Genomic DNA, 22,677 nt, shown 5'->3' with positions numbered 1-22,677 from the left:
AGGACTCAACAGGTAGGATCTTACTCACTCCAAAGTAGATGTGATCTCTGTGCCACAGTTATCTCCTCCTATGGATAATTTTGCGAGCACCCAGTGCATTCATTCACTCATATATTAAGCAGATACTGACTTATTGTTATTGCAGTAGGGTTTTTTTTTTTTTTGACATCATGCCTAATTATCACAAACTTGATAATAACTCAATTTCACTGTCTTGAGTTCTATAGGTCAGAATTCCAACATGCATCTCCCTAGCCTGATAGGAAGTATCCAGCCCAGCTTGTAAAAAAGAAAAATACATATGCAAGAGCATTTCAGAGAGTTATATGTACTTTCAGAAAATAGAAAGTTCAAAATTCACTTTCCCCCAAGTATGGCATTCTTACATTGATTCATTCAATCACTGAATAATTTTTGAATGCCTACTATGTAGAAGGTGTTCAATGCATGCCAAGTAGAACACTGACTGAATGGACAGTCCATTCTAACAGAGTATTCCAGGGAAAGGAACAGATAAAAACATATACATAGAAATAGAGAATAGGGTTTTAGGGCCTCCCCGGTGGCGCAGCGGTTAAGCGCTGGGTTGCGAAGCTGCCCGCGGCCTCTGCGGCACCGGTTCGATCCCCGGCTGCTCCCTGGCCACCGGAGGAGGGTCCCACATGGCGCGCAGACCTCTCCTGCCGCCCGCTGCTCCCCTCAGCAGTGTACTTCGGTCCTTCTGCCTGCTCTGCTCCCCGCTCTGGCTCTGGTGAATTCTCTCACCCTCCCGCGCTTCTGACTCTACCCAGTGCATGTATAAACAAAAAACAAACAAACAAACAAAATAAATAATAAATAAAACATGCCTCTATAAAAAAAAAAAAAAGATTAGAGAATAGGGTTTTAGGTAGTGGAAATGCCACAAAGAAAATACTTATAATCTCTTCCTCTGTGCCTTTGCTTTTTTAAACCATTCTTTCTTTCATTCTTTTACTCAATGTGTTGCTGGCAAGAGCTAACTAAGCACAAGGTTTCCAGTGCAGAACACAGACTTGGCTTCTACATCCTCATTTTGACAGAAACAACCAAACCTAATAAAAACCATGCATTGTGACAGATATCCTAAGAAAGGACAAGCTAGGACCTCCCTGGTGGCCTAGGGAGGTTAAGTCTCAGCGCTTTTACCACTGTGGCTTGAGTTTGATCCCCAGCCAGGGAGCTAACCCACATATGGCACAGCAGACCTCTCCTGTCTCTCGTGTCTGCTGCTCCCCTCAGCAGTGTATTTTAGTAGAGCTGCCTGTTCTGCTCCCCACACTGTCTGGTGAATCCTCTCACCCCTGTACCTCTGGCCTACATCTCAGGTCTTCTACACACACACAAAAAAAAAAAAAGGATAAGCAACTTTTGTACTCATCTTTCTGAGTATTACGTTAGATGTGTCCTCTTTGAAGAAAGTTTCAAGTATGTATACTAAACGCTTAACAGATACAAATATTTGCATGTTTTTATTTATTTTTGTTCTTATAATAGTATTGTTATAAAACTCTACATTCTTTCTAAATTTACCCAACAGATGAATGTTTATTATAACAAGTGAGTCAGTTCACATTACTGAGTAATATAAGCATTGTGATTACATTTTAGTAAAAGGAAACAAGCAAAATCCCTTTGTGTGTGTGTCAGTGATTATATAGATGTTTGTACTCACAAGGAGAAAAAATGTAGAACATATACCAGCCTGTTAATGAGGAGCATGTGATCAGCATCGGTGTTCTGTGTCTCTGTGTTACTAAATATTCCTGGAATGGATGAATGAGGTCTGCTAATAACGCCTAAATGTGTTGGCCCAGAAGATAGTTAGCATCCACTGACCCCTGAGGAATGAGTGGATACCATCCAGCTCAAATCATACCTCCTTCTGTTTGCTTTATTTTAGCTACATTTTGACATCTGGTTAACCTACATGCTTCCCTAAGTGAATTAAAAACCAAGAGAGCATACATAATCAATTTTTGTCCTGTACCCAAACTTGCTTAATAGATTTTTATGCCATAATTTCCTATTTTTCAAATTAAGACTAATAGACTTTCTGTACAGATAACACAATTAAACTGGTTAAAAGGCACTTCCATTCATAAAGTACTAAACAGTTGCCAGATATTAAGTGGAAACTAATTTTTCGTTTGTGATAGCCATGTCAACTGATTATGCCCCAGAAAAAAATCTGTGTAATATAAAACACTGTAAAGATCCACCTCAAAGTTGAATATTTTTGAACAAAGACACCTTCCTCTATAACCTTTAAAGATTTATTTTTATTTAACTGTGGTGTAGGCCAGAGGTACAGGCAGTGAGAAGATTCACCAAAGAGTGGGGAGCAGAGCAGGCAGATCTACTGAAATTCACAGCTGAGGGGAGCAGCAGGCAAGACAAGAGAGGTCTGCTGCGCCATATGTGGATTAGCTCCCTGGCCAGGGATCAAACTCATGCTGCAGTGGCTGGTGATAGCTTGACAGCTCTGTGCCACCAGGGAGGCCATTCCCTTATAACCTTTAAACTTCAGTCTTCCATTCTGCTTCTAGCCTTTTAAGCAGGAATCTGATGGAGGAAGCAACAAGTCCCAGGCCACACCTAAAGTGGAAGTTTGTGCACAGTTTGCACAGTGACTAGACTGTCTTACATTTCCTTATAAAACATGCTTGCATCATTAGAGCAACTTAGGGATGATTGTAACATTGAAGAGAAACTGTAGAGGGTTGTATCCAGGCTTAGAGATTATTTTAGGCCTACATAACTTGGACAAGGAAGGACTTGGGCTGCATCTGAGATGGCTTTTGGAGATGAAAAGGAAGGCAAAATTTAAAAAAAAAAAAAAGAAAGAAAGAAAGATCCTGTAGATTTTCACATGGACCACGCTGCCAACTTCTTCCTAACAGCCTAGCAGAAATGTAACTTCACCCCTATGATACTGCAGTGGCCTTCTTTCTCTAATCTTTAATCTCAGCTCTCTTGCATTCAGTGATACTTATGTGAATTGGGCATTTCCTCCAGGCAAGAAATCAATGAAGAAAGAAAACAGGAAGGTTGAGAGGTACCTGTTTTCCCCTAACTTCCCATTTTGCTCTCCCTATTACATAAAAATTGGCCATTGTCCTCTCTCAACAAGGTCACCTCGAGAGTCAAGGTGAATATTCTTCATTGTAAGCCTTAGCTTGAGTCAGATTTTTCACCTACAAAGTGAAGTAATCATGTTACCTGACTTATACGGTCATTTTTAAGGACTTAATATGATATTTAATATAAAAATGCTTAAAGCATGGTCTTGAGCAGGGATCATTCATTTAAATGTTAACTTTCATAATAGCATTAATATTATTCAGTTATCATCCCTTATTTATTTTATCTTAATAAGGATGGTTCTGACAGTTGTGAAGAAATGCAAAGGTAAGAAATCATTAATCTGGCCTCCCTGGCAGCACAAGGAGTTAAGCACAGCACTGCAAAGCTCTTCCCAGCCTGAACAGCATGAGTTCGATCCCCGGCCGGCCAGCCGGGCAGGGGACCTCTCCTGCAACAGACTTCTCCCCTAGCCCGCTGCTCCCCTCAGCAGTGTATTTCAGTCAGTCTGCCTGTTCTGTTCCCCACTCTGTCTCTGGTGAATATTCTCACACCCTGCATCTCTGGCCTGTACCCCAGTTTTGTATGCATAAATAAATCTTTCAAGAAAAAAAATCATTAATCTGTCCTGAAGCTGTGTTAAAGGAAATCTCTCCAGCAACCCAAATTTCACTCTCTATTCATATGCACTAATCACATAAGGAACTGCTCTATTCTGCATCACTGGAGACCTGAAATGGTGTGATATGCTTGCCTTGTTGATTTGTGCAGGCAGAGCTCTTAACACATTCTCTCAGAATGGCAAGAACATCATTCCCTCTCTCTCATCTTTCTCTTTCCTTCTCATATATACTTATACTTCATAAATGAAATTAATCATCTCTTCTGAGTACAAGCTCAGAATACGTTGCTTTAGCTCCTAAGGCCACAGGTCTGAGATGGAGACAATTCAACTTTTCTTTTTCCCTACAGTATTTAAACCTGTGATGGACTGCAAAGGGCTTGAACTTAGCTAAGTAGATCTTTGTGCCCCAAGGGTTATTTAAATATTCATACAAATCCTTCTGACAACTTAGGGCTACAAACCTTGCCCTGGATAGGGAGGGTGGTGCGGGGAGCATATAATGACTGAGTCATAGCATCCTAAAATGGTTGCCATGAACTAAAAACCCCCCAAAAAAAGAAACTTGGTTTCATCTCTTAGGTATAACACCAGTATCAAGTACTGACATTAATACCATAAAAACTGAGTGTACTCACCAAGCCATCTCTTTCATATTTATTCTACTAATGATTAGAAATTAAAAAAAAAAGTAAAATAGACAGGTTTCCCCAACAGATATGCTCCTATACCAGCACATGGCTTAAATGATAAGCAACTGGGCTATAGAATAAATCAGATTTGATTTATTGAACATAGTGACCCACAACACGGGGACACGGTTCATTTAATCCATTAACACTGCATGCTCTTCACTGGCACGTGTGGCGATGCCAGGAATGTGGGTATCCAATTCTTGTTCTGTTCTGGTTTTAGGTGACACATTTTTCCCCATTATAATCACATTTTTTATGTTCTATTTCTGGCTGATAAAGTTTAACAGCTGGAAAGCAAACCTTGGGATTCCACTGAACCATTGAATCTTACTTCTCCAAATATCTGTTGTCAAAACCTACTGTGTTTTATTTTTTATAATACTGTTCACAAGTTCTGATTTTTTTTTTTAATAGAGGCATGTTTATTTATTTGTTTGTTTGTTTGTTTATACATGCACTGGGTACAGTCAGAAGCGCAGGACGGTGAGAGAATTCACCAGAGCCAGAGTGGGGAGCAGAGCAGGCAGAAGGACCGAAGTACACTGCTGAGGGGAGCAGCGGGCGGCAGGAGAGGTCTGCGCGCCATGTGGGACCCTCTTCCGGTGGCCGGGGAGCAGCCAGGGATCGAACCAGCGCTGCGGGCAGCTTCGCAACCCAGCACCCAACCGCTGCGCCACCGGGGAGGCCCACAAGTTCTGATTTTATCAAGTCTGTATCCTCTCAATAGAGCATTCAAAAACACCAACACTACACACACTCATCTTCCCTCTTCTAATACTATTGATCTAAAATGCAAATTCAATTCAAACAATAGGTACATTAAATGTTAAAAGACACAAGTATATGCTCTGTTTCTAGATGATTCTAGATGCTCTCTATTCTAGATGTGTTTCTAGTGATTTATATTACATAAGAAACGGCCAGTAGTAAATATCAGGTAAGTAAAATTAAATCAGAACTTCTCAAATTCTACTTTTAAGAAGCTTCATTCAAAACATTTATTATTTATTTGAGCCACACAGGCATAGATGTGTCTATAAATGTGTGTGTGTACATCCACATAGATATGTATTCAGGAAATGCTACCATGAGAAGTCATGCTTTTCATTTCAAATTTCAGATGTACATTACCAATACAATCAAAGCCAAAGGAACAAGACTTGCTAAGCCGGTCCTATGCTTGGGCCTAATGTGTCTGGCCTTTCTTACTGGACTCAACAGAGTAGCAGAGTATCGAAATCACTGGTCAGACGTGATAGCAGGCTTTCTGGTTGGGATATCTATAGCAGTATTTCTGGTAAGTACAAAATTTTTCTGGCTATAATGGGTTTTTAATTAACTTGTATAGCCACCCTTAAGAAAATACAAGTGTGAATCATTGGGCTTATTTGATGTGGTATATAAATGATAATCCATGTTTTTATGTCATTCATTTCTTCTTCCTCCATCATTCGTTCTGCCTAAAGTCAGGTTAGAGAATAAAAACATGTAAATTCTACACTTAAAGAGGAACAAAATATTTTCAAATAAAGTAAACAGGGCTAAAAACACAGAGTCCTCCTCGAATAGGTTTTAAGACAGTTGTTTAAACCCTTGAACAATTTTTAGCACATCCTAGAGTATCTGGACCATGTGCGAGCAAGCACTTGCGTACCTCAGCAAGAACTCTCCGTGAACCGCCATCTTATAGTGCACACTACAGGAAAACCTCATTTGTGAGATGAACCAGTTCACTTCAGTAGCTTAAAATTCATGAATAATTTCCAAGACAATACGACTGCAAATCGGATTTTTCCGAGTAGTGAAAAGCTTAAGCAGTGACTTCTAATGGGAGTAACCAGGCTTCACCTCATCACAGAATCTCCCTGGAATATTTCTGTAGGCTTTGGTTATTGGAAAATATATTTCCATCTAACTTTAGAAGTAATCAGTACAATATGAATATATAACATTTCACCCAAATGAAAAAATGTGGACTATAAATCAAAACATATTTTTTGTGTAACACATCATATGTGAGGCACTATTTCCCTCTTGATTACATTTAAATTGCCTCTCACAATTAAATTTCCTTCCTCAACCCCTTCTCACTAGTTAATAGCCAGTAAACAAAAACATACACGAATCTTCCCACTACCAAGAATGTGAGCCATTAAGGTGCCTGGCCTTAGACTTCCCTGTGGTCAAGCAGGCCTCCTCCAACTCTCTGCCCAGTGTTGCTGCTCTTCTGGCATCACATTCTGATTCTCCAGGTCACCAGGAGACTGAGACCTACCCTCTCACTCTCTCCAGAGATACCTTGCACCTTCGGGAAAGCTAGGGCTCAAATCTGAACCAAAACCATTCCTTTGTTTTACTCACTGTGGTTGAAATCGGTTAAGACATTTGAAAAAGCAATAGAACAAATGAAAAAAAAAAAAAACTTAAATTCTAAGAAAATAATCACAGGCAAGGGACGGAGCATACCAAAAGTCAGAATTTAAATAACTACTATCAATGTAACTGCAATTCAGCTCCACGAGTCCAGAACATCCTCCCAGTGACTGCTGCCAACTTCCCTTTACTTCCAGTGAACATCTGGATACACTGCAAAGCCCTAACTAGAACCCTACATCGTCCCAGTCACTTCCCCACTGAGAACCATGTGGTGCATGCTGTTGGACTGTGACCCTCCAACTACCCGCCTAGTGCTCATGTTCAGAACATGTATAATGGCCTCCAATTAAATCAGCACACACCCAGGAAAATGCTCCAGTTGAAAAGCCATGGGAAATAATGCTTTAACTATTAACAATGGAACCAGCATTTACGCATTCACTTACAGCTGTCTCTGAGTGTGACTGCCTACAGGTGCCAGCGCTGTGCAGGATGCAAGGAGGCTCAAGTACCGTCTGGTTTGGGAGGGAGTCAGAAAATAATTGCCGGGCTATTCCCCCCCACATTCCCACCCTTCTTTTCCTTCGAAAGTAAACCTTTACTGTGGCCCTCCCATAATGCAGGCACTGTGCTTGGTGCTGGGAAAAAATACATGAAAAAGACACAGGCTACATAAAGAGATTGCATTCTGGTAGGATGAGACAGACAAAGAGTTTGTATTACAGAGGGTTAAATGTAATGACAGAGGTTGGGATTAGGGAAAAGTTGGGAGGGTGCTGATATATAAATGTGAGAAGTTTGCAAAGCAGGTATATCTAGGCTGGTGAAAAGGAATGAGACACAAATTGCAAAGTGCACAGAGACAACGAGATGCTTCCCGCAATAAGCATGTACATGAACATGCTTACCTAGTACATTCCAGGCCAAGGGTGTCCTGGAGTGGTGCCTGTCATCCAGCTTAAGTGACGAGATAGGAGCATGGAAAGGTACACCAGGCTGAATGTCCTTTTGTGTTAGATTCATCTGGGTTGTTTAAAATATAGCTGTTTTGAGAGCCACTGTGTTGAAATGAGTGGAAACAGGAACAGCCAGCTTGAATCCCAGCTCCTTTATGTACTCAGTTTGTGCCAGTGAGCACCTTCTCTCACCTTTTGGATCCTCAGCTTCCTCCTCTCTAAATGAAGCTAATAACAACCTCCTTAAAGGATTATTATAGGATTTATTAAGGTCAAAAGAAACGGTGGTAAGCTTAGTGAATGGCCACATGAATGACTGAAATAAGCCCCATAAATGAGTTTGTTTTCTCTGTCCCTTTTATTCTATGATAAAATCTGTGCTTTGAAAATATATTGGATGCAAAATGAAACTCCAGGTGAGGATAGAGGAGACAGGTTACGGGGAACCAGGGAAATAAGATGGCAGAAACTGGAACTCAGAGGACACCAGGAGAGGGAAGATGTCCAGGGAGGACATGTCCAGGGATGTTTAGGAGGGGAATGGTTTGGAGAAGATGGGGAAAAAGGGGGGGAAACGAACTATGATGATTCCTGGATCCCACATTTGCACAACTAAGGAGACTATTTCAAGCAGTGACGACAGTTCTGGCTTGCTTGCAACATTCTGGGATGTATCCAGTTTTCTTGCAGTGTGTGCAGAATCTAAAGTGATTCCAACAAAATGAGCATAACCATCTCCAAGCCTGTGTTTCTGTTAAAGGATGACTGTGTCATCCCCCAGTCACCCAGACCCAAAGTCTAGCATTTGCCTTTGACTCATTCTCATTCATCCTCCACACCTGGTGATTCATCTAGTCCCAGTTCATTTCTACTACAGAACTATTTCCTCTTTTCCTTATTTCTCCTGCATATTGACCATATCCTGTCAATTTTAAAGATCCATGTTTGTTCTCTATGTTGATCTATTCGTTCCGAGTTGATTCCTCACTTGAGGCTTTCCTCTAAACACCCTGTAACTGTATTCCTTTTCTGTACACAGTACAATGTAATTCATTGCTAGTAAAAAAGCAAAAGCATAAAAACAAATCCAGACACTTCACTGCACTTCTGGGATCGCTAGTAATCTGGCTGTACTCTTCCCAGTCAAGATTACTTTTTTCCTTTTTACAGTGTAATCTTATACTTCAAACGTGGTCAGTTTTAGAAGTTTCTCAGGCAGACTCTGTCCAGCCTGTACGTTTAGCTCGGTAGGAATGCCCTTTCTCTATTTCTCTAACCAAATAGGGCTCCAGGCATCCTGCCTTTCTACTTGCTAATGTGTGAACTTGAACTTAGCCCCTCATCATTCCTAATGAAGAATCATATTTAAAATGGCTGCTCCTCCTTGAGGACGCTTTTCCCAATCCCTAGTTCACTATTCTCCACAGCGTGATTCAATTTTTAATATATCATGTACATTGCTTTTGGTCTCAGGTTTTGCTATCAAGTCCACTGGAATGTAAGCTCCTCATGGAGAAGCTTCTGTTTTCTTCACTGAGTATTCCAGTATTCAGTAGAGGGTCTGGCACAATGGAGATTCTCAGGAAATATTTGATCTATGAATGAAGGAGGGAATATTTTACTTACTTCCACAGCCCTCTTGTAACTACTCAAGGGAGTGCAAGAGTAATACACATATAACAGTTTGCAAGGAAATGCTTTTTCTGAGATGAAATATCATGTTATTATTTTGCAGATTGATAAATTTTATTTAAAAACTTGAGAAGAACCAATATTTAATTAGCTTTGGAAAAAATTCAGTGATAAGCCCTATTGAAGAAGCTTTCCAATGGAGGATTTGTGAAAATATACAATACAAATTAATAATTACATATTTTTTTTAAGCTTTATTTATTTGTTTGTTTGTTTGTTTTGTTTATACAAGCACTGGGTATAGTCAGAAGTGCGGGAGGGTGAGAGAATTCACCAGAGCCAGAGCGGGGAGCAGAGCAGGCAGAAGGACCGAAGCACACTGCTGAGGGGAGCAGCGGGCGGCAGGAGAGGTCTGCGCGCCATGTGGGACCCTCCTCCAGTGGCCAAGGAGCAGCCGGGGATCGAGCCGGCGCCTCAGAGGCCGCGGGCAGCTTCGCAACCCAGCGCTCAACCGCTGCGCCACCGGGGAGGCCCGAATAATTACATATTAAACATTTTTTAAATGTTAGGTTATAACTGCCAGTAAGTTCTGACTTGTATTTGATAAAATATAGAGCTCAGATAAAGAACTCAAGAATAGCTTACCCACTAATTAATATAAGTAAATAATAGCAAGTACTTTTCCTTCATTATTTACTTCACTGCTTGTTCAAGTATAGTCCATCTGCTTCACAAGTGTTTGGAATACATTTTAAAATACCAGCTTCTAGGCACCATCTTTCATCTGTAAAATCAGAATGTTTAGGGGAGGGCTTAAGAATATTAACCTTTAACAGTATTAGAACTTCATTTGTGTGCACCACAAAGTATGAGAACCTTAGTTTTAGTTCAAATTCTGTCACCTATAGGAAACAATGAACTGAAACAAGGGTCTATTCCCTTTATATGAAGGATCATTTATAGTAGTAGTGGCCCCAGTAAGCTATTGTTGACATGCCAAGTATATATGGGATACAATAATAGATAATAAGCAGGTTAATTAAAGGGTTGCTACTAAATTAGAGTGCACCGGTTGTAGAAAGTTTATTATGAATATAGTGCTCTTGAAGCAATGGGAAATAATTAGCATTTGAACAAAGTTGTAGGTTAGCCACATAAGGGAAAGGTTAGCTTGCTGTGAATTTTTATAAGGTTATGATGTTATTTTTGGATGATCTGAACACTGACTATAACAAAATCTAATGAAAATTTTATAATAAAGTAGTCATTATTAACTGAGTTATATATTAACATTAAAGTAACTATTAAATTTATATGGGGCCTCCCTGGTGGCACAAGGGGTTAAGACGGACACTATGAAGCTATCCACAGCCACTGCAGCAGAAGTTCGATCCCCAGCTAGGAAGGTGACCCACATGGTGCCGCAGACCTCTCCTGTCTCGCCCTTTGCTCCCCTCAGCAGTGTATTTCAGTCAGTCTGCCTGTTCTGTTCCCCACTTTCTCTGTCTCTCAGCCCCCACACCTCGGGCCTGTACCCCAGTTCTTGTATGCATAAATATTCTTTTAAAAATAAAAAAATAAAATTTATACAAGATAAATATGGATATATGTATATACATGCCATGTTTTAATAATGTTAATACTCTGTTAATAATAAGTTTTAAGCTGTTCAAAATTATCATAGTTGTAGGGAACATTGCTTTGCTTTAACTAATTTTTCTTTTCTGAAATTTTAGGTAGTGTGTGTGGTAAATAATTTCAAAGGAAGACAACCAGAAAATGAGCATATACACATGGATAATCTGGCACAGATGCCAATGATCAGCATTCCTCGAGTAGAAAGTCCTTTGGAAAAGGTAACATCTGTACAGGTGATTCATAATTTAAATTCTAAAATGTGATTGTTATCTAGAGCAAATGAGTAACTAGTCCTGAGAGTCTCTGCACAGTCATTTTTGATTTACTGAAACAAGCTCAAAGTCTAATGTAATATTTAGTAGGAATTTAGTTACTGAACACATCATCTTAGAAAAATGCCTGTCACATTTATAATATTTCTGACTCTCTTATGCTAAAAGCTGAGTGCCTGTACATGGGATATATTGTGTACTTTGCCATAGCTTCTAAGATAAGGAATATTGTGCAATGATCTCAAAACACAAGCAAAATAAGAAGTTTTACTATCTTATTTTTTTCATGAAATTCATTCCATTTCTCCCATGCTCCATTTATATAAGAAGCTACTCAGTATTACGTCTGACACAGAACCAGGATTCGGTAAGTATTTGTTGAGTCACAATGCAGAAAGGTATAGCAGCAGGAAAACACTGATTGTGTGCTCCTACTCAGAGAAGCACTGAAAGTCAGCTGGGGCTGAATGGAGCCAGACCAGGTAGCATTCCAGTAGTAGATTAAGCCCTCACTGGACGTGATACTAAACACAGATGCCAGGAATTTAACAAAAAAAAAAAAAGAGATTTCTATGAATTAGCTAGGGTAGTATTTCTTAAATGGCAGTGCACTCGTGTATTTGTAAGTAGCTGATTGTTCATAACGTTACTAATGGCTTCTCCTTAGCCCTGTTTGCATCTATATTTTGATCACTATATCTTAAAGAGGTCAATGACATGCTAATCAAGTGTTTAGATGGTGTAAATCTGTGATCATATATTGGATAAAAGAATAAAAGTTTTGGAGAAATTACAATAAGATACAATTGATAACTATACATGTAAGAAACGTTTTGGAGTAGAAACATTTCCTGTTGGGCTAAGGTACATCTAAGTTAACTGCATGAATCACTGACTTAAGGTCTCAAAGGTATTGTAGGCTATCACTCAGCATGTGTCAACAGCAAGATATATCTACCGAAGTGTTAACATGATCTTACCTGAAATTCCAGTTAGGGAAATAAGATTCTGAATAAGGGGATTGATGGTTTGCTTTGCTCAGCCCTGCTCAGACCAACTTGGAATGTTGTGCACTGCCCTTGGAGATGGTTTTAATGTGAACTTTGATAAAATAATTGGCACCCAATAAATATTTGTTAAATGAGTGGATGACTATGCCCAGGGTTAGTGAATGAACTCAAATCATGGATTATGAAGGACTGTGGTTGGAGAAAAAGCAAAATCAGGCAAAGTAGTAATGACTTTCTATGAATATGTTAATGATTATTGTATTACAGAAAGATACAATTTGCTCTGCAGGGCATCAAAGATCACATTTAGGATAAAAAGATAATTTGTAGAAAGAAGAAAAACTTCCTGAGAACAGAATAGCTGGCTAGGAGCAATGAAATTTCACTTTACTATAGGTATTCAAAATAGTTATATAATCACTTTTCCATGATTCAGTGGAGGGAATTTAAGCATTTCAGGTTAAGATACTAGATGATGATAATGATGATGATGATGACAGCTAACATTTAATGACGAGTCAGCATGTGTCAAGAACTATGCTGTTTATGGCAAGTCCATAAAACGACTGTTATGCTCTATAAGTAATGCAATTTATTTCATTAATGTTTGCATCATCATTACTGCATCAATAATTTCATTCCATCTAACAATTTCTCAAAGATGGGTATCACTATATGGCAAAGACTACTAAACCCTTCCTCATCTTCACTTCTAATAATTGAATTCCCTAAACTAATTTTAGCTTACATCCATAACTGCCCAGCTATTGTTGATACTTACCAACTTCTGTTGCAGTGTGAGATGTGACTATGAACTAAAAATAGAACAATGGAACATAAGCAATAGTAAGTAAAGTCTCTGATTCATCTTTTGAAGGTTCTTGTGCTGGACAGTATCTTCCCCTTTGCCAAACGAAAAGGATAATGACTGGAGTAAACTTTAGCTTTCTAAGGTCCACCTAGAAAGTCTGGTTCCTGGTTAGCTCACAAGCCCATCAACATTCACACGCTATATGGTTCCAAGAAATAAACTTTCCGCCCCTCCAATTCACTAGATTGTAATCTCTTTTCTCAGAGGCTTAGCCGATGCCCTATTACAATAAAATTTCCCATTTTTCAGTTTGAAAGCTAAACTTCCAAGAGGATAAGCAATTTTCAAAAGCCTACATCATTAATAAACAGAACAGAGAAATTATAATATTTCAAAATACCTGCGATAAAAAATGGTTTGCATATGAATCATACAAAATTATACCTTAACTTAAATATAGGAAGTAATAGAATTTAGGAAGAGATTGTCATCGTATTTTGACGAGAATGGTCAAGGTAACCACCAGTCTTTATGTAACTGAATTTGAATAATAACCAGTCTTCTGCTTTTTAACCTATTTATCTCCCTAAGCATTCTTTAGTAGCTTACTAGATTGCCAAGTATTCTTATATATCGTTACATCATACTATAAAATGATTGTTTTTTAAATTTGTTGTTGACTTCATTTAAAATAATTGATGGAGAAAGCAAAAACGTTTTATTAGAATCTATAAATTGCAATATACAAGTGTTATTAACTTTTGTTATCTTTTTTTGTTTGTGACAAATGCATGTGCTTTGTTTTCTCTCTGGTAGTTGGGGAATAAAGATGAATTGAATCTGTTTTGATTCTCCCCTTTACCCAGCAGAGTGCATTGGCACCACACCCTGAACCCCGACTTTCCTCTCCGCTCTTTTCATTCCTGTTTCCAGGCAGAATGCTGTTTGCACAGAGTGTGGTCTGCTCCCAACATTCACACAGACCACAGGAAGATCATGGCTCAAGGTGCTGGGAATACATCTCGGGCTTCCCTTTGGAATTCTGCTGCTGAGAGGACATGTATTTGTGCTCATCAGCCAGCAAGGGAGGAAAGACATCATTTAAGGGAAACCCACAATAGATTTTTCTTTTTATGATAAGAAGTATTTGGAATAAACATGTTGCTTTTCATCATAAAACACAACGGGAAACAAGAGATTGCAAAATTTTTCCCAGTATGATCCTAATAATTGATAGTTGGAAAGTGACTTTAAATCTTTAAAGCCCTCTGAGGGAAGGGATGTGGTACTAAAACTTGGTCTGCAGTCATGCCAATAGGTTAGCACTGTTAAGCCAAGCTATCATTATCCGGTCGTCCGTTTTGTGAGGAGAATGCAAAGGGTTTCTTTTAGACGTTATGTACTTACATAACCTCTTATGTTCATAGTACGTATTTGATAAACTGTAAGCTACCGAGTAATTATAGCATACAAGCATTCTTTATTTTTATGCTAGCAATTTGTCCCTTAATTATAGGGAGTCTGTCATATCCCTAATTACCATACTTAATGAGGAAAAGTCATGATTTTTCTCAAAGCTAAGTAAATCTGAACAGTCATTACATTTGGGTTTTTTTTTTTTTTTAAAGAATTAATCATCTGTGAAAATGAGCCCATCATATCCTAATGTCCACTAAATATTTAAGTTACCAATTACTCCATTGCAGCTCTTTGTAATATCAAATCATGCACAGTCTAAATGTCTGTCAGTAGTGACTTATTAAATCAGTGGCGGTCCAGGCCTACAATGAGATCCAGTACATTACAGTGTGGTGTTTCTGCTCATAGTTCTGGAGGGACACTGGCTAGGATTTGCTGCTCATAGTTCTGGAGGTATACCTTTGGCATCTTACCTAAAATAATGCTCTGTGACCCAGTGTTCTCATTCATAGCACGATCGTTAGGAGAGTTCAATAAGCTAATAGTATAGCACTCAGAACAGTATCTAGCACACATGAAGTCCTTAATCACTGCCAACTCTAATTATTTCTACTATTTAAAGGTTAAAATGGATGAGGTAAATCAAGATGTGGAAATTTTTTCACTACGTACTGTCAAGTTTTTTTTTTAAAGTTGATAATATTATAAATAGGCAGGCAGGCAAAGATATAGTATGTATATAATGAAGCCAGTTATGCAAGATACTGTGTAAATAGTTCTCAATACCAAGATATAAAAAAAACTGTGTAAATGAGAAAAAAAACAAACAGATACCAGCCTGAGAATAATGTTTAAACCTAAGGAGGAAACTGAAATAATGAAGTGGATTTCATTTTCATTCTCCCTCCATCTCTTTTTTCCCTTTTCTTTCTATAATACTATAGGATATTATTATTATTATTATTATTATACTCTATTATATAATAAAGTAAAATTATATTTTTCAGTCATTGTTTTCTTGTATCGTTCTCAAAGGGGGGGTCCTGGTTATGAGTCCTCATACTGATATGTTCAGATTACCAAAGTCCATTAAATTGATAAATGTATGTATGTAGGTAGGTAATGTGTATAATGAAGCCAATTACACAAAACTGAAAAGGTTTCCCCCCCCAACCCCAGAATAATTTAAATCCCTGTGACTCACACAATCCTTTTGAAAGTGTTGGTCTATTTTTCTCTTTCAAATTGTGCATGGAGACCTGGGTTGTAGCTCCTAATCCTCATGTCTATGGCCAGAGTCCAGTCTCCCTTGGCACACCTGCAGCCATTCCCATTCAGGTCCTACCTGTGCAGGAACCCTGCACTCAAGTTGTGCGCATACATCTCTCATTTATGGATCCACAAAGTTCCCACCCACCCAAGGCCCCCAGAGAGCCAACTTTGTTTATAAAGCATCCTGCACAATAAACAAAAGCTTCAATACTGCTGGCTGCCCCATGTCTCCAAACAGGAAGACACTATTAGTTACTCTTAGAAGATCAAGAAAGGAAAGTCTCATCCTCCTAGGAAGTGCTGATGGAAACATTTATACCATTTAGTCTCCTTTATTTGCAAGAGGAAAGTGGGAATTAATATTTTAGTAGCTATGCCTCTGAGTGAAAACTACACAGAATAAATTTTCAAGTATATAGTATTAATGATCCAGTTTGAAGGAAGTCATCAAAGGACAATTAAAATTTTTCTTTGCCAATAAAGAAATTCAAGATTGCAAGTGGCTAAAATCTTATAGAATCTCACTAGAACCCCAAACTTTCAAAAAGTGAGAATGAGAGACAGGATCACCCTCTAAAAGAATAAGAAACCCTGTCCATTTCGGGTATCAGATTGTTGGACCAACATCATTTTGAGAATATTTAGCAAATAGGCAAATACACACCAAAAGAAAACCTTCAGGCAGGAAGCTTTCCTCTCACCCTCTGATATCTCTTTACTATGAGTTCATGCCAGATGATGAAGCCCTATTCTCAACTTAATGGTTTACAATATAAACTTCATTCTCCAGCTCTCAGCTCAAGATCTCGGTGGATGATTCCCTGACTATTCATAGAAACAGTCAAGAGATCTTTGATGAATCTTCTCCAGCTCATTTTATGAAAATAAGATAAACGAATCTATCCCAATTCTGTTTATGTTCTTTAAAATGATTTTATGACAAAGAAGGGAGGGAGACATTTCAAGAGATTAAAAAAAAATGTTTTTGGAAGAAAAGATCAACTACAAGACATTTAATTAAACTCACTGTAGATAGCATCACCCATCCACTTTTAAGGAAATTAAATATGTGAAATGAGAGATGAAAGATAAGTGGCACAATAAGGAACTAAGAAAACAAACTATGTCACAGCAGTATTAAAGCCAATGCTAGAAGTTATAAAGAACAAAATCCACACTGAAGTCAAGTCACTTATTTAGAACAGGTTTCAGTGTATGTAGTAAATATGTAAGAGAATAAAACTCATCTGACAAAACATAATAGATGTGAAAAACCTAACAGAAATCTGATACAGATCATGGTAGTGCATGAGGAACAGGACAAATGGAGCTGTAGCAATATTGAGATATTCCATAAGGAATTTTTTTTAATCAAATAAATACTTGCATCTTTAGGCTGCAAGGGCTAAATAGATGCAAGGTAAAATTAAAGTAACTATAAAATATCAGATATACTCAAAAAGACCAGAAATATCACGTGTTGGTGAGGATGCAGAGAAAAGGGAACCCTTGTATGTAGATGGTGTGGATGCAGACTGGTCCAGTCCCTGTGGAAAACAGTATGAATTTTTCTCAAAATATTACAAGTAGGTCTACCTTAGGATCCAGCAATTCCACTCCTGGGTATCTACCCAAAGAATGCAAAAGCACTTATTCAAAGGGATATATGAACTGCTCTGTTCACTGCAGTACTATGTGTAACAGCCAAGCTATGGAAACAACTTAATTACACAAAGTCAGAAGAGTGGCGCATACACACAGTGGACTACTGCTCAGCTCTAGAAAGATGAACTCTTGCCATTTGTGACAATGTGGATGGAAGTAGAGGTTATAATGCTAAAGAAACTAATCAGAAGGTAAAACACAAGCACTACATGGTGTCACTTCTATGTGGAATATGGAGAAATAAAACAAATAAAACCAGATCAGTTGAGGATGGTTGGTAGAAATGCAACACTAGAATGGAGGCTACCAGAGAGAGAAAGGGAGCTGGAGGGAGAAAACTGGTGTGTCTTGGTGGTGGTGTGATGTGGTGACATACATCTGATGGAGGTGATCCTATACCTCTGAATCACACAGTGTTATAAATTTTTTTTAAGATTTATTTATTTATGCAAGATCCGGGGTACAGACCAGATGTCTGGGAGGGTGAGAGGATTCCCCAGAGACAGAGCCAGAAACAGAACAGGCAGACTGACGAAATGCACTGCTGAGGGGAGCAGCATGCCACGACAGGAGAGGTCTGCCACGCTGTGTGGGACTCTCGCCGGCTGGCTGGGATCAAACCCACGCTGCAGAGGCTATGGACAGCTTCACAGTGCAGCGCTCAACCATTGCACTACCAGGGAGGCCTGAATCACACAGTGTGCTAAATCAGTGTTACCTCAATAAAAAACAGGGCCCTCCCTGGTGGCACAAGGGGTTAAGTCTCAGCATGACGATGAAGTTATCAGCAGCCACTGCAGCATGACTTCAATCCCCAGCCAGAGAGCAACCAACATGGTGCAGCAGACCCCCTCCTGTCTTGCCTGTTCTGCTCCCCACTTTCTCTCTGCTGAATCCTCTCACCTTCCCCGCTGCACCTCTGGCCTACACCCCAGCTCTTGTATGCATAATAAAATAATTCAAAAAAGGCAATAGAGTCTGAGCTCTTAACTACTACACTATATTAAAATAAAAAAAAATTTCAGAATTATATTACAAATGGGAAGATACCATATAACGTTTGCCAGCTAACATAAGCAACACACTGATATCTACAGCTCTCAAGTTGGGAAAGTCATGGTATAAATTAATTGGAAGAATGGAAACCTTTTACATAATCAGAATGGGCTGTGGTAAACAGAGTAACAGAAACTGAGAAATTATAGAATTTATTTACTGAAGCTATGTAAAAAAGGGGACTGATGACAAAAAGAGATGGAAATCCTAGGTAATTCCAACAAAAGTGCCAAAGTTTGATCATTTCTAGACTTAAAAAGGAAAGACTCACTATTTTATTCTTGGCATTGCTGACTCGAAAAATATAAGTTTGAGATGTTTTAAAAATAAAAGTTACGAAGAATATTTAAAAACAATTTATAAAAGGCCAGTGACAAAATATAAATAAAACCATTGTCACTGGGTTGATGTCTATAATATAAAAATATAACTGAAAGATGGGCGAGATTCATGAAGAGGCAAATTATTAGAGAGCAAATGCAAATTAAAAATACATATATTAAAAAGTATTCTATCAAAAAAAAAAAAAAAGTATTCTATCACTTCTGATGAAAATCTATGGAAGGTGTTTTATGTGACATTGATGGAGATGATTGTTACCCTGTAAACTGTGGAAAACCATCGGAGGATATAATCAAGGAAATGGTATGCTCAGAGTAGAGAATAAATAGTAGAGAGGTACTGAAGTTAAAAAAAAAAAACTAAATAAAACATAATAAATCAATTTGCGAGGCTGTTTAACAATTCATCCGATAAAGATGGCATGGACTAGATTATCAGAGTAGCCATGTGGTGTATTTTGGCAAAGTCTGCTTTAGTCTGGTGCTCATTCTGGTCAGAGGAGCTGTCTTGGCCCACTTGGGCTGCTATAACAAGTACCATAGACTGGGTGGTTTATAAACACGAGGAATTTATTTCTCAGAGTACTGGAAACTGGGAAGTCTAAGATCAAGGCATAGCCAACTTAGTGTCTAGTAAGAGGCCACATCCTAGTTCTAAATGGCCATTTTCTCCCTGTGTCCTCACATGAGGGGACACATGAGGAAACCCTATATACTCTCTCTTACAAGGGCATTAATTCCATTCACAAGGGCTCCAACCTTAGGACCTAATCATTTCCCAAAGGCCCCACCTTTAAATACCATCACGTTGTAGACTTGGTTTCAACATAAGAATTTTGCAGACAGTCTTTCAGCCCGCTACCTATATAGCATGAGTTACTTAACTACACCAATGACTTATAGTGGAGAAGCTCTGTTGGACAACTGTTACTAAGAAAATGTCTTCCACTCTCAGTCAAAAACATGCTGACCGGGCCTCCCTGGTGGCACAAGCAGTTAAGAGGCAACCTATGAAGCTGTCCACAGCCACTGCAGCAGGAGTTCAACCCCCAGCCAGGGAGGTGACCCACATGGCACAGCAGACCTCTCCTGTCTCACCTGCTGCTCCCCTCAGCAGTGTATTTCAGTAGATCTATCTGTTCTACTCCCCACTCTGTCTCTGGTGAATCCTCTCACCCACCCCACACCTCTGGCCTATACCCCAATTCTTGTATGCATAAATAAATAAATTTTTTAAAAAAACATGCTGACCTTTCCTCTATGCCATTTTCCTGTCCTCTCTTATTTCTATCGAAGGTACCTAATGGGTAAGGACGCAGTGCCTTTCCTTCCAGGGGTCCTCCTGGATCAGGCACTGACCTCTTTTGTCCTTTCCCTTCCTTTTCCCCCTGCTTTTTCCTACTCTGAGGCAGAATGCTTCCATTCAGATTTTCATAGGTAAGCACATGCAAATAATACATGTGTGTGCATTATCAAATTTAATTGACACTTCATAAAGACAAGGACACTTTATCTGGCAAGGGAACAATAATTTAAAAATGAATATAAAGATGGATGAGCTTTGATAGAAAATGGAATATTTCCAAGTAGTCTAAGGGGAATTAACAGTTTTGTTCAGAGAGTTTAGAGCAACCACTGTAGCCACTCATGGCTATTTTGATAACTTTGAAAGCTAATTTTGTGACTATAGCCAGGTAGAGAAAATGTTTTTCTGAGAAAATAATTTTTCCACCTAAACCTAGGCATTGTTTTTTCTTAGGTTTATGTGATCTAATCAATTAAACCAAAGGGAATTCCCTCTTGCCAACAAGAAGAAAGGGAAGGTAATGGTAAGAATAATTTACAGCATTATAGTTTTGTGCTTCATAAAAGGGGCTTCTCACCCACCTGCAGTACCCAGGAAGCAGGTAGCGTGCTAGCACTCCCTGGTGAACAGAATTATCACCTGAAAGAGAGTGGTAAACAGTAATGACAGTTGCAAAAATCTAGAAATGTCCTAAGTGTGTATTATTGCAGATGGAACCATATTTAATTCCCATAGCAACAGCAAAGAAAATTTACATGAACAGGGAAATTCTGAGGAAAATCAGTGACCTGCAGAAGCATATGCATTAATTACCTTTAAGGTGACTGTTTTGCAGATTGTTAAGATTACAGGGAAAAGTCTGAGCTGAATTTAGGGAGCGGGGATGGAGTTGAAAATCCTGGGTTTGAAACCCAATCCATATAATAACTAGATGGAACTAGACAGGTGATTTCTCTTCTGTGATGTAATTACAGTTCCCCTGTAAAAGACAACTGACTGAATTATCACAAATTAATTTTTTGGTTATATAGTAGGTGCTTAACACAAGTTACTTCTCCCTTGCAATAATGATTCCCTTAATAGGATTTTCATACTAGGATACCCTTATAGATAGATGTATTTCATGGATTTAAAAGTTTATACAGATTGCCCTTGTCATACATAGCACATGTGGCAGAAAATATTACAATGTAAAATGTTGCACACATTAGTGTCATAGCAACAGCAAAACAATCCCATGGTTTCTTGCCAAGACAAATATGATTATACATTACTGTGCTCTCTGCAGTAAATTCCTTTGAGGTTTCAGAATGCTGTGTATGAATAACCATGGCAATCTATTTAAAATTCTGTTGCTTTTCTATAATGCAAATCTTTGTTTTACAGAGCTGCTGAACTATAATATAAATGTTATACAGGACCTTGTCAAAACAACTTTATTAGTGATCCGATATTGGAATAGTTAGTGAAACTAAATGTATTCATATTTTTTTTTTTTTTTTTTTTTTTTTTGTGGGACCCTCGCCGGTGGCCGGGGAACAAACCGGTGCTGCAGAGGCTGCAGGCAGCCTCGCAGCCCAGCGCTCAACCGCTGTGCCACCAGGGGAGGCCCTAAATGTATTCATATTTTAGGCATTCTCTTCGATCTAAACTTTGAGCACTTTTGAAAAATATTTTAAGCAAAACAATGTTTATATGCTATACTCTTTCCTCATCAGTTAAATTTAATTTTGCTTAAAAAAAGTCAATTGAAAATGCAAGCTAAAAAATTCCAACATCACCCTTTTAAGGTTAGAAAAACTAGCACATTTCATTATTACTATGCTATATGTCACTTTTCCTATTTATGCTCTAGTATTTATGCCTCAGTATTTATTTCTCCACATTATTTATAAATCATAATATACTACACAAAGAATAAAAGATTTTTTTATTTATCTAAAAGATCTTTTATAAAAGCATCTTTCAGTAAATTACTTTGGAGTATAAACATCTGTTCTCCTATCATCTGTATGGATAACTTTGGAGCTGATGACTGCATCTTTAAATTGTGACTCCTGCAATCATTAGTTAAGAAGCAAATAAAACTCTGATGATTTAAAAAAAATCATTCCTAATGCACATTATTATAGATGAGAAACTGCTTATACCAATTCATACCCCACTTTTCTTACATTTGTGTCCACAGGAGGTACTTTAATCAGGAGTACCATAATACTATGAAGATTTTTTTTGGTAAAGAAAATGCGAACTTTTATTCAATTAAAACTAGAAAAATGAACAGTGATCTCACTCACTGTTTTATGAACAACCATTTTGTATTGTTTGTTATTTCCATTAAAAAAGTAACCGGTGGGGCCCCCCTGGTGGCTCAGGGGGTTAAGACATAGCATTATGAAGCGATCCCCAGCCTGGGAGCTAACTCACATGGCACAGCAGACCTCTCCTAACTCGCCCACTACTCCCCTCAGCAGTGTATTTCAGTCAGTCTGCCTGTTTTGCTA

The 22,677-nt window shown here is 38.5% G+C and overlaps 2 protein-coding genes across 9 annotated transcripts in view; one reads left to right on the top strand and one right to left on the bottom strand.

The window, feature by feature from the left end:
- LOC119235894 (uncharacterized) overlaps positions 1–22,677 on the bottom strand; it is a 71,817-nt gene that overhangs the window by 24,246 nt on the left and 24,894 nt on the right. For 4 of the 8 annotated variants that reach the window (XR_005122934.2, XR_005122938.2, XR_005122939.2 and 1 more), the window contains exon 3: positions 20,755–20,812. The exons of 3 other annotated variants lie outside the window; for them this stretch is intronic. The gene's annotated coding sequence lies outside the window, so the exon portion shown is untranslated. Of the gene's footprint in view, positions 1–20,754; positions 20,813–20,986; positions 21,153–22,677 lie in introns of all 8 variants that reach the window. One more of the 8 variants, XR_005122935.2, reaches the window with a different exon arrangement.
- PLPPR5 (phospholipid phosphatase related 5) overlaps positions 1–22,677 on the top strand; it is a 110,032-nt gene that overhangs the window by 76,254 nt on the left and 11,101 nt on the right. The window contains exons 5-6 of the mRNA XM_054691853.1: positions 5,540–5,716; positions 11,120–11,254. Of these exons, the coding sequence (XP_054547828.1) occupies positions 5,540–5,716; positions 11,120–11,254 (312 nt within the window). The remainder of the gene's footprint in view (positions 1–5,539; positions 5,717–11,119; positions 11,255–22,677) is intronic.

Source organism: Talpa occidentalis, unplaced genomic scaffold (genome assembly GCF_014898055.3).
Source record: "Talpa occidentalis isolate TD23 unplaced genomic scaffold, MPIMG_talOcc4v2.1 talOcc4.9, whole genome shotgun sequence".
In the NCBI taxonomy this organism is placed as follows: domain Eukaryota; kingdom Metazoa; phylum Chordata; class Mammalia; order Eulipotyphla; family Talpidae; genus Talpa; species Talpa occidentalis.
The sequence above is the reverse complement of the archived record's forward strand: the minus strand, read 5'-3'. Positions and strand labels throughout refer to the sequence as shown.